The following is a 13,298-nucleotide window of genomic DNA, read 5'->3' as shown; positions in this document are numbered from 1 at the left end:
ACGAGGTATAAAAAAGCACGGTGTAAACCGTAACTTTAACTTTATAGAAACGCTCCCGCTGCCGTTTGCAATGCCATATTCGCGAGATACAAGTTTAATGAGAAGACACGAGGTATAAACGAGAGTTTGCATCACTTTGTAACAGAGTTAAAATTGCTGTAGCGAGAAACTTTTAACTGCCGGGTCTTAGCTAACATTAAATAAACCCGTGGACATCGCAACATCACACAAGACAGTGGCTCATGTGAAGTGACTGAACGCAGCAGGAGTGATCTCTTCCATGAATCAAACCTGTTCAAAAAACACATTACACAATTGATAAGGTAGGAAAAGAATATGAAACAAGGCACGGTATAAACCGTAACTTTAAGTTTATAGAAACGCTGCCGTTTGCAATACCATATTCGCCCCTGCGAAGCGCGGTGATTTTGCTATATATATTAAACTATTTCAACCATTGTATGATCTGCTTCTCGCAACTGAAAGAGGGCACCGTGACAGAAGTTAGCCGACTTGCTCACCAACCACAAGCGTTACCTGGTAGGTAACCACCCATACAATCAGATTGTGAATCAGACTACGAATGCCTGCAATGTAATTACCCCGATCTATATGCTGTCAAATGAACGAACCTCACGCCGTGGCACAACGTTAGGGGCTTCGCCTCTACGTCCGAGGATCGATTCCCGTAAGGGAGTGCAGTGACTGTGTACTCCTGATGAGCCCACAATTACGGCGAAACACGTGTCGCATACTATGCATCTTCAAAGCACGGTGTAAACAGTAAGTTTAAATTGAGTTTATAGAAACGCTCCCGCTGCCGTTTGCAATACCATATTAGATGACTTTGTAACAGAGTTAAAATTGCTGGAGCGATACATTTTTAACTGCCGGGTCATGTCGCGTGTTCTTGGGTAGGTACACCAAAAAATGTATACATTTATGCATGTAATGGGCAAACAAAAAATGTACTATACCCGAAAGCACTACAGTAGTACTCAATGTATCTTTACTTCTTAAATGTTAATGTTTTACTGTTTAATAATTTATACGCTTCTTATATGTTATTCAGATTCTTTTATCAAAATACCAGTAACAGCGCACTGCACGATAACGTGGAGTGAATACACTTGACATGACCATTCATAGTATTTATCCTCTTTCTCTGTACGTTTACCATTCGTTTGCTCAGAGGTTGATGAGCTTGCTGCTTAATGAGCAGCTCTTGACCCTAGCGTCCCGCTGCTTCTCTTCTTTCGTCGGCATCTTTACCCGTTAAAACTGATTTTTTTTTAAAACTTAGTATGTTTTCTTTAATTTTTCAGTTAAGCTGGCACTTAACTCTTCAATCTGCCTCAAGAATGATTAGCGAAGGTGGTAGACAATGAAAACGTCAGCCGTACGCATCCGCCACGCACGCACTGGTGCGCGCAGCTGTGAGTTGATTCTACAATAAAATAAAATAAAGATAAAAAGAGTAATAACTTGCAGCACCGCTATTCAATTACACTTGCCTAACGCCTCTCCTAAGGGGAAATACTGTGGGATCTGGGCATCCGTCAAAGCAGCAATCACAAGCCCGATTAGAAAGCGGGAAGCTGTGATTTGTCCTCTCCCTCCCATGTAACAATCGCAGCCCGTGTTGCAACGCACTATGTATGTATATGTATATATGTGTATGTGTGTGTATATGTATGTGTATATATATATATATATATATATATATATATATATATATATATATATATATATATATGTATTCATATGTGTGGGAAAGCGAATAGTAGACGTGACGTAGTATCTGTGTACCAAATTTCAAGTCAATAGGTGAAACGGTTTGCGAGCTACAGCTCATTTAAAATCCTGGACAGACAAACGAATAGCCACAGTAGTGTTTTATAGAAGAACATTTTACTGTTTAATAATTTATATTTATATGCAATGTGCTTCTTATATATTACTTCATATTCTCAAATGATAATGATGTTAATGTTGTTTATATTGATTTCTATGTTATTGTAAGTGCTCTTTATTTGTGGAAAAATAAATTTGGCAATTAAACTTATTTTATACATACATTTTATTTTTTTCTCTTGCACTCAGTCAGCGAATCCACTGGGTAATCAGCTATATATATATATATATATATATATATATATATATATATATATATATATATATATATATATATATATATATATATATATATATATATATGTATGTGTATATATATATGTGTGTGTATATATATATATATATATATATATATATATATATATAGATAGATAGATAGATAGATAGATAGATAGATATATGTGTATGTATGTACATATACAAATATGTATATATATGTTTATATATATGTAGATATACAAATATGTATATATATGTATATATGTGTATATATATGTAGATATACAAATATGTATATGTATATGTGTCTGCGTGTGTGTGTATATATATATATATATATATATATATGTATGTGTATATATATGTTGATATATGTATATATATGTGGATGTGTATATGTATATATTTATGTATATACAGTATGTTTATGTATATATATGTTTACATAACCTCTTTAACACAGTACTTCTCCGCTGCGAAGCGCGGGTATTTTGCTAGTTCATCAATAAACAACATTTTTTGAAGACGGATGTCACGTGCAGTGCCACCGTTAATGTTCATAGTGGATACCGATTTGTAGGATCTAATGCAGTTGATAAAGATTTCACTTTCAGGTACATCGTCAGTTAGAATCTTCTGTAGATATTCAGTATATGAATGTAAAGAAGGCAGTCTAATTTGACCCTTTTGACAACAATGTCTAAATGTATTACTTGTATTGCCAGTTGTTTCTTCAGGGAAGTGAACTGAATGACAATGATTGCAAATGACATTCATTAATCCGAATGAATTTTCCCGGTGTATGTTTTGCTTGTGCCGTTTGAGAGGCGCGTTGTTGCATATGTAGTATTTGGGACGTGTTGTTTTGGAGCTGTAATCGATTTGCCTGTGCTGTGTGAGACGCCCGTTGTAGCCTTCGCTCCCGTTAACGTATGTCTGAGACGGGAGGTGTTTCGTTTTGAATCCGTGCCTGTTGCGATGCAGCACTTTGATTGATAGTTTGCGTCATGTGGATCCAGGATGTAGATTTGTGCATATTTGCGTTGTTGATTTGTTTCAGGGTGCACTGTTCCAATGCGATGCAGTATTTGTGCACATATGGGAAAGCAGTATGGGCCATTGCCTTTTGGTGGCCTGATATTTACTAAAAGCAAATGAACTATTGTAGGATCTAACGCAGTTCATAAAGTTTTTACTTTTAGGTACATCGTTAGTTAGAAGCTTTAGTTGAGCTTTGCGTTTTTGGAGTCGAGACATTTTTTCTTTTAGAAATATGGATAAGTAATAAGGAGTATTGCACTCACTGTTAATATGTAGACTTTTCTGCGGTTGAACGGTTAATAGTGCCTTATTGTAATGAGATCCACCTATGCTGCATAGCCGTCTATTTTGTTGTTTCTTTCGTGTTCGTGTGTTTGTTCCTGTTATCCTTTCCTTTTCGTTTTGTACCCGTGACCATGTATTCATGACTTGTTTCTTTCTCAGCATCCGAAATATGGATAAGTAATAAGGAGGGTCGCAGTCACTGTTAATATGTTTCCTTTTCTGCAGTTGAACGGTTAATAGTGCTTTATTGTAAGGAGATCCACCAATGCTGACACCTATGCTGTCTAGTGTGAAGGTGCTGACGTTCACTTTAGAATATGTGGCTTTGGGTGTGACTTCTTATGGATGTGGGTGGGGGGGGATTGTTGAGGATTGTTGTCGCGCGAGCGTCTTCTTTCTTTTTGTGTTCCTGTGTCTTGTTGAATCCCCCTCTTTGTGTGTGTCCCGTCCCTCGCTTGTAGGGTCTGTGGGGTGGTTTTGTGTTCTTTTTTTTGTGTTCCATGGGCTTGTTGAATCCCCCTCTTGGTGTGTGTCCCGTCCGGTGCCTGTAGTGGGGGGGGGGTGCCTTGCTGTTGTGCGCGAGCCTCTTTTTTTTTTTTTTTTTTTTTTTTCGGGTCTAGTTTCGTGTGCAATGTGTTTCGTGCTTTTCCTGCGTTTGACTTTGCGCCTCATTTCTCCTTTTTGTATGTGCTCACTCCTTTTTTCTGTGGTCTTGTCCGCCACTCGCGGCCCCTCATCCGCCTTTGTCGCCCTCTTTTCTCCGCCTTTCTCCGACTCTCGCGGACTCTTTTTGCGCCTGCGCCTCTCGCGGCCCCTCATCCGCCTCTCTCGCCCTCTTTTGTCCGCCTTTCTCGGCTCCTCAGCCGACTCTCGCGGACTCTTTTTGCGCCTGCGCAGTACGTCTTTTTGCAGCTACGGCCCATGGCCGGATGTGCCTGCATCCATCATCCGGTTTAGCATTCTCGGTTAGTAATATGGATGGTGGAAATAAGAAGAATTATGTCATTAGTAGGGATGCACCGATGCCACTTTTTTGTAAAACGAGTACGAGTACTTGCATTTCAGTACTCGCCGATACCGAGTACTTGCCGATACCGAGTACTTAATAAAAACATGATTTAAATTTACAGGTAACAGCTTTAGTCATATAATTTAACAAAAAAAACAAGAAACTCTTGTCTATCCACTGGGAGGTTAGGCTAATTAGCGACACGGGGCTAACACTGCTTGTCCAAATATCCGTGGTGAAACTAAACGCAGAGGAGGCTTGCAGTAGGCTGTGGATATGTTTTTTCACGGAGTCGTGTAGTTTAGGCAGCTCCGTGTCAGTCATGTAGCGGCGGCTTGGGACATCATATCTGGGCTCCAGAACATGGAGGAGACGCAGGAATCCCACATTTTCTACCTCCGAGAGTGACTGGTCAGTCAATGCAATGTACTCGATAATTGCCTGTGTTATTTTCACAGCACGTGGATTGTCTCTGGACATTTTCTCTCGTCTTGCAAGAGTTTGCTGCAGCGTGGGTTGTGTTGGTTTAGAAGCGTGGGTAAACTCTTTGTACTCGTTGTCGTGTTGGGATTTTAGGTGCTTGATTAAATTACTTGTGTTAAATGTGGTACCTTTTGAGCCTCCTCTGGACAATTTCGCTGAGCACAATTTGTTTTGTCGTCTTCATTCACTTTGAAATAGTTCCACACGGCTGACATGTCTCGCCTCGCCTTCTCCCCGCTCTGAGCTGCAGCCGGGGCCTGGGGGCGGGCACTCGGTGCCTGTGATTAACCCCTTACACGCCGCTCAAACATAGACATTTCTCAGACCGTGGTATCGGTCCCCGGTATCGGGGGACTTTTAACGAGTACGAGTACTTTAGAAAATGTGGTATCGAGGCCGATACCAGATACCCGTTTCGGTATCGGTGCATCCCTAGTCATTAGTTGTATTTAACAGCAATATAGAAGAATCAACAAAGTAATAATTAAAAAAGGAATAACAAAATGAAAGAAATCCATCTATCCATTTTCTTTCATTACAGGGAGAACCTACCCTAGCAACATTAGGCTAAACTTTCATGTACTAAGTTGCTGCCAAAGGTGTTTCAGTGAGGCTTTAAAGCTGTGAGGCATCTGTAAATGTGAAAGTTGTGATAGGACATGTTAATTTGTATCTCTGTTCTACTTATTCATCTTCTGTCTTTTCTTGTTTTATTCTAATTCAGTTTTCTTTTTGTTTACCTATATATTTTACATTGTTTTAAGACATTTTTAACTTTTTGTCTTACAGCGAATATTTGGGGAAGCTGCTGAGAAGAACTTATACTTATCTCAGCTTATCATATTAGACACATTGGATAAATGTCTTGCTGGGGTAAGCTGCTTTTTTCGTGGTTTATGTTTGATGAGGTATTTCTGATACATTTTCCTTAACTGTAATAATCTTAACTGATAATGTATTGGTGTAATTTATCAATTTATCAATTATAGCAGTCTTGATGTTATCCAGAATGTTGAGTTACCTGTTTTATACTAGATAACATAGGAAAATGCTTTTGATTCAGACATACAGAAAACCACAAATTTTAATATTTGCAGCAGCAAATTTATATGAGTTTACATTTTCAGAGTAACCACAAGGAAGATTAAAGAGTTTGCTTCTTTTTCTTTGTTTCTTAAAGAATGGCAAATCTGCTTATATAAACCTGTTACTCAAAGCATGCATATATTACTATATAAACCTGATTCTTCCTCTATAACTCTCTTCCTAGATCTATATGTAAAGCACAATTCTGTCTTCCTAGGTCTGTATATAAAGCACAATCTGTATCAAAGTTTACATCAAGACATTAAACTCATCAGATTTTCAGCAATTGTAATTGCTTTGTTTCAATTTATGAATTTCTAAAGCATCTGCTTTCAATTAATTTCCTGTATACTATACTAACTTGATCTTCTAGCCTTGAAAACACCATCCCTAATGTATTAATTTGCTCAACTTGGTTACTGTGTCACCTGCTTTGTAGTTACTTATTGCAGAGATGTTTGATTTTTAGTAAGGAGGGTCATTTTTAACTAATTTTGTATTATGTATTATTCAGAAGGTTAGTAGGACACTTCTTATTTCTTTAAACAAAAAATCTTTTTTTCGAAAAGTGTGAAATTTACTGAAGGGTTACCAACCGTTGTCATTGTTTAATAATTTAGCAAAACAATTGATGTGCTGTTTCTTAAAGGCCACCCTTAGTAAAGATAGAAGACCTGGCAGGCAGGTTTTTTCAACTGTATTTGTGCATTCTGTCTCTGAAGGTTACTTACACATTTTTTTCCTTTCCTTTCTCTTCTGTTTTTATGACTGTGCATATTCTTTTTTGCCAAAAAACATATTTAGAATTTACGTCAGGAGTTACATTTACTTATCACTCTTATATCTGTGAACTTTGTTTTTTGTAGATTTTAAGCCTACTGAACATGAACTCCATACAGTGGGTATAGAGAAGAATCACCCCTTCGAAATACTCACATTTTTGTTTGCTTTACAGTCTTAAATGAAAACACACAAACCAATATTTTTCCAGCTTTACTTACTCAATGCAATCTGTAACATCCAAGTGAAAGATATCACAGCTACAATTCAGAAGAATATTAAAAAATCAAAAACAAGAAATACTGAGATTAATAAAGAATCACCCTCCTCCTAAACAATATTTGTAATCTCAATCAGGTGCAAGTAACCACCATTTCCAGTGTAGACCATGGTTACTGGACTTCCACTTGTGATCAGTTGTAATCGGTGTGATTAGTGAAGCATAAAAACAGCTGTTCCTGGAGCATTCCCTTGCTTGGTTGTGCAACTGACAGCAAACAGTTGACAATGGGTGGCAAGCCACTTTCAAAAGATCTCAGGGATAGAGTTGTAGACAGACATAAGGCAAGAGATGGATACAAAAAAATCTCAAAAGGCTTAATCAATCCCATGGAGCACAGTAAAGTCCATAATAAAGAAGTGGCAATTGTTTGGTACTACTAGGACCCTCCCTGGATCCGGCTGTCCCTCCAAACTGGATGGAAAAGCAGGGACGAAACTGGTAAGAGAGGCTACCAAGAGGCCAATGGCCAATTTGAAGGAGTTACAGGATTTTATGGCAAAGAATGGACATTGTGTGCATGTGACAACAATTTCACAAGCGCTCCACAATTGTGGCTTGTTCGGGAGGGTCGCAAGGAAAAAGCCACTTCTCAAGAAAGGCCACATTAAGGCTCGTGTGAGCTTTGCCAAAATGTACCTTGGAAGATTCTGATTATAAGTGGAAAAAGGTCTTACGGTCAGATGAGACCAAAATTGAACTACAGTGATCCCTCGCTATATCGCGCTTCGCCTTTCGCAGCTTCACTCTATCGCAGATTTTATATGTAAGCATATTTACATATACTCCACAACACACCATGCCTATAGTAAAGCATGGAGGTTGCAGCATCCTTTTGTGGGAGTGTTTCTCTGCTGCATGGCCTGGGGCTCTCGTTAGGGTAGAAGGAAAAATGGATGTGGCAAAATACTGTCAAATTCTTGAGGAAAACCTGCTACCCTCTGCCAGAAAGTTGAAGATGGGCAGAATGTTCACCTTTCAACATGACAACAACCCGAAGCACACGGCAAAATTGACCACACAGTGACTGAAGGAGAAAAAAGTGAATGTCCTTGTGAGGCCCAGTCAGAGCTCAAACCTAAATCCAATTGAAAATATGTGGAAAGATTTGAAGATAGCAGTCCACCAATGCTCACCATCCAATTTAACTGAACTTGAACAGGTAAACTGTAAAGAAGAGTGGGCAAATATTGCTCAATCTAGATGTGCAAAGCTGATAGAGAAGTATCCCAACAGACTCAAGGCTGTCATTAAAGCAAAAGGTGATTCAACAAAATATTGACATTGGTGGGTGATCCTTTATTAATCTCAGTATGTCTTGTTTTAGATTTTTTATAATTCTTCTGAACTGTAGCTGTGATATCTTTCACTTGAATGTTATAGATTGCATTGATTAAGTAAAGCTGGAAAAAATATTGGTTTCTGTGTTTTCATTTAAGGCTGTACAGCAAAAAAATGGTAATATTTCGAAGGGAGTGATAATTTTCTATACCCACTGTACATTATATGGCAAAATGTTTGTGGCCACCTTATTGTACATCCCATTACAAAACCATGGATATTAATATGGAATTGCCAACCAAAAACCCCCCACCACTCTTGTGGTCATAACAGCATCCCCTGTTCTGAAATGGCTTTTCCCCTAAAGCTTGGTGTGTGTCTGGATGTTGGTGCCCCTTCAGCCAAAAGAGCATTTGTGAGGTCTGATGCTGATGTTGAACCACAAGACCTGGCTCACATTTCTAGATCTAGTTCATCCCAAAGTTGTTCAGTAGGGTTAAGGTCAAGTCTCTGTGCAGGTCACTCCAGTTGCTTTACTCCACTGCTTGGTATTGTTTATAGTGACCATAGGCTTGTGTGCAGCTGCTCATCCATACAAAACCATTTCATGAAGCACCTGATACACAGTTCTTGTGCTGATGTTGCTTCCAGAGACTGTTTGGAATCACATTGTGAGTGGTGCAAGAGAGGATAGGCAATGTTTAACCTCTTTAGCAACCCAGAAATGAGCCAGAAATATTTAATATTTATTTTTTTTCAACAAGAAGAAAAGTTGTTTTGTTAACAGAAGCATATAAAAGCTTAAATATCAACATAAATACAGTAGGAAAGGTATGTCTAGTGTCCACTGCTGTACTTTCAGATTTGATACATGCTTTTATACAGTTAAAAATGCACAGCCCAATTTCGCTTTTTGGACAGTAGAAGTATGTTTCTTTGCACACTTTTCTTATAGTATGTTTTTGTTATTTGTGCATGAGAGGCTAGAATGTCAGTTCCTGATCAACATAAGAGACGTGTCCTTTGTGATATTGTAGGCTACCACAGTAGGGACTAACGTCTTTCTTGTCCTTTTGCTTGATTACAGTCATTTAGCCTGTAATCAAAATTTAGTCAAGGGACTAAATTCACCAGGCCTATCACAGCAATTAGATACATCTCAACGTCCAAAGACCAGGGGCCTTGTGTAGTGCTGTGCGTAGAATTCACACTAAAATGTGGCATACGGACAAAACTGAAATATGTGCATGCACAAAAAAAAATCCAGATGCACAAAACTGTAAGTACACCATGTTCCACACAGTTCCCCTTTATAAATTCCAGTGAATGTGAAATTTAATGCATGTGCTTGTGCCTACAGCCCCACCCCAACTCCTCCCAGAATTTTTACATATTTGAATATGCAAATCAATATAAATAGCGGCTTCCGTTCAGTGTTTGTCATTGCTATCCTTAAAAGGACTGCTTGCCGTTTGCCACACTAGTTGAAAAAAGCACCTGCGACTGTGTGGCGTAGCTGTCTTATAAGCTACTATAGATGATGGTAATGCCAGCTCATTCTTTTGGTGATTCAACCCTGGCTGATGTAACTTGATGTAACATCATTGCAATGGCAGTGTGTGTGCAGCTGAAAACTTCTATTACATTTGGAAAACCGAATGTTGCTGCGAATTGCACTTCCTGTTTGCCAGTGCAACCACAGTGTAAGGAAATCCTACACATCTTAATGAAAAGTGGATAATACTATCCCATACAGCTGGTATGGTGCGACTCAGTGATGTCTGTGAAATATCTGATCGTCAGCTAGTTCACGGTGAAAAGCTCCTGTGGCTAAAAACCTGAGAGTGGACAGAACTTGCTAAGGAGCAGGTAGAGCACAATTCCTCAGAGTAGGGGTTGGAAACCTTTCAGCGTTGTCTTGCCAAACCTGTGTTACAATGTTATTCTGCGTACCAACATAATTCTACCAATTTTGTTATATATAGTATCAAATTTAGGTCCGGTTATAATGGGCTTCAAAAGTATACAGTAAACTTTTGAAGCCCATTATAACTGGATCTTATATTATTGGTCATTCAATATTTTAAACTACATAGGATCATATGTGAAAAAAATGTTTTGTCAAATTCTAATTATCAACACATTTATTAAAAATTGTATTACAAATTATAAAGTTTTTTCAATACAAAATACATAGTTTGAATAAGAAAAAATGATCAAGAATTCTAATATGATTAATCATTCTTTATTATTAATCAGAGCTATTAATCAATTAATGCAAATCGATTGTATAACTACATTCGTTGGCTTTATTTTTGGTTCCAATTATTTGACTAAAATAAGTAATTTGATTCGTAAAGCCAGAAACAGCCCTTTTTATAGCTTCACTTTTCTAATCAGAGTTTTTAAATGTGGACTGATGTTTGATAATGTCTTTGTACACTTGGTGTACGACACATGACACTTTCACAGCATAACGCCCACACAGCACAATCCTTTTGTTGTGCAAATCCATATTCATTCGTCCAAGAGTCTTGAAAAGAGTGAACATCAAGTTTTGTTTTAACGTACCATGGCCTGCACTGAACACGTGGTTTCCATTTACATTTGCATATGCAAAACGTAGGTGAGGGAGTGAATGCATGCGCTGTAATTAAAACTAGCCAACCCGCGGCGTAGCATACGCTGCATAATTATGTATTGATAGGTGAACACTTCCTGAATGACACAGTTGTCCAAATGGGGTGGGTTTGTGGATACCACTGTGAGTGAATGAAAAGATAGACCTCTGGAGAGCACAACATATAATTGTCCGTGACTGAAACCGGGATCGTTTGTGACAAAGAAGGCCACGCTGGTGAAAGTTACTTCGTCGGTAGGGATAACTGTCAGTACTTGTAGATTAAGGTGTAGCGAGTCTTCGTTGTTGACGCTTAATATAGCTTGCGTACTGAGATGTTCCGGAGTCACAGTTGAGAAACACTTTGTTAATGTCTTTTAAGCACAGGGGAAAAAAATGAACATGTGAAACATCCGTATAATGTAATAAGCCACCAAGAAAAGTAACATTGGAACAATGCTATCTACGACCCGATCACTGTAAACAGAAGTGATAAGAAAATCGAGCCCGGTGTATTCTTTAACTGTGTTGTGGCGCTGTAGTAGTGCTGCTGCTTTGCAGTAAGGAGACTGTGGAAGATTGTGGTTTCGCTTCCCGGTTCCTCCCTGTGTGGATAGCGCTTTGAATACTGAGAACACCACTATATCAATGTAACAAAGTATTAACAGGAAATTGCCTTCGTGTAATAGTAAAAGGCAAATTATCCGCGACAAACAAACTGTTTTACACGCTGCATACCAACCCGCGGTGTATTATACGCCGCATAATCACGCCGCTTTTTAAATGTGTTTTAAGCAGAGGGAAAAAAAATGAACATTTGCAAAATCCGTAACGCTGCTTTCAGTAAGTACAATGCACACGCATGTAATTTGTCGGCCACTTTTTGCCAGCTGTCTTTTCTGGTTTGGGCTGCTTTTGCAGTGTTACCGCTTGTGCATATTAAATCTTGAAATCCTTCGAGTAACTAATTAACTAACTAACACCCACCCACCCACACAGCTTGTGTGAAAAAATGCGCCCGTACTTTCATAATTTTGTTGCAGCCTATTGTGGAGTCAGGCACAGAGAAGGTCAGCTGCTGAGAGAGCGTCTCGACTGTTGCAGGGCCTGCATCGGTGAAGCAGGTGAGACGCTAATGAAACAGAGGCACAGGGCTTATTGGTTTTTAAAGACTGCTTCCTTCATTGTGTTTTAACCTCAGTTTTAAAGGATTGTTTTAAGGATCCCATGAGATACCCCTCGCAAACTGTTTTAAACGCTGCATTCAGCAATTCACATCTGCGACAAACATGCCTCTTCTTACATGTTCCTGCTTTGGTGGGCGGGGAAATGTTTTCTGTGTTCCTGCAGGACCATCTAAGAAGACGCATGTTTGTCGCGGATACGAATTGCTGTATGTAGCGTGTAAAACAGTTTGCGATGTTGCACACGGTCATGCATCGTAACCGAAAAGTCAACGTGGCTCTGAGCTGCATGCGGACTGTAGCACAGACAAACAGAAATGACGGTGTGTTTTCCGAGGCGTCGTGTCCAAGTTGGTGGGCGTGGCTCTGCGAGTTTTCGTCGTATCCAATGGTCTTAGAGTTGGTGGGCGTGGCTCCTTCTTGCATGCTTTCATGGGTGTGGGCGTGGCTCCTTCCTGCGTGCTTTCATGGGTGTCGTGCTGCTCTGGCGGCGGCTTAGAGAATTATATAGATATAATTTTTTACTATATTTCAATTCAATCAGAGTGCCATTGAAAACCATTCCGTAGGTTGCCGACTCCTGCCTCAGAGTCTTCCTTTGCAAAGCTGGCGCCAGTTTAGCACACAGCTCCCAGTGGATAGGTCTTAGAAGCTGAAATCGATTTATAAGCCAGTCGTCATCATCTCTTAATACGCACCGTCTCCTAATTCTTCCATTTGTGATGTCTTCTAACAATGCTAAAGCAGCTATGGTAATTGGCATAGTTTGCCCATTCTGTTACCATTCTGGCACCATTATAATGTTACAGAATGAGTACAATTAAGTGAATTAAATTTATAAACGATATGCAATTCATTTTGGTGTATTTGATAAATTACGCATTAAATCTGAAAAAGGGAGACCACACAGAAATAGTAGCACTGCTTTGATGCTGGATGCTGCCAGTTTGCAAAACTGAGCAGAAAAGTACATACACACGGGGTGAGGCTGCCATGAAAATGTGCGTGGCTTTACACCAAGTCTAGTTTTTATACATCTCAACGTGTGTGTGGAAATGGGTGTATGCACCATTAATACATGAGACCTCAGGTCACATTATCATCAAAACGATAGTT

At 39.1% G+C, this 13,298-nt stretch overlaps 1 protein-coding gene across 1 annotated transcript in view; it reads left to right on the top strand.

Moving 5' to 3' along the window:
• nf1a (neurofibromin 1a) overlaps positions 1 to 13,298 on the top strand; it is a 456,100-nt gene that overhangs the window by 88,832 nt on the left and 353,970 nt on the right. Inside the window, 1 exon segment of the mRNA XM_051931227.1 lies at positions 5,741 to 5,824. Coding sequence (XP_051787187.1) covers positions 5,741 to 5,824 — 84 coding nt within the window.

The sequence above is a fragment of the Erpetoichthys calabaricus genome, chromosome 8, assembly GCF_900747795.2.
Source record: "Erpetoichthys calabaricus chromosome 8, fErpCal1.3, whole genome shotgun sequence".
Taxonomy (NCBI): domain Eukaryota; kingdom Metazoa; phylum Chordata; class Cladistia; order Polypteriformes; family Polypteridae; genus Erpetoichthys; species Erpetoichthys calabaricus.
Note: the sequence above shows the minus strand (reverse complement) of the source record. Positions and strands in the feature narration are given on the sequence as shown.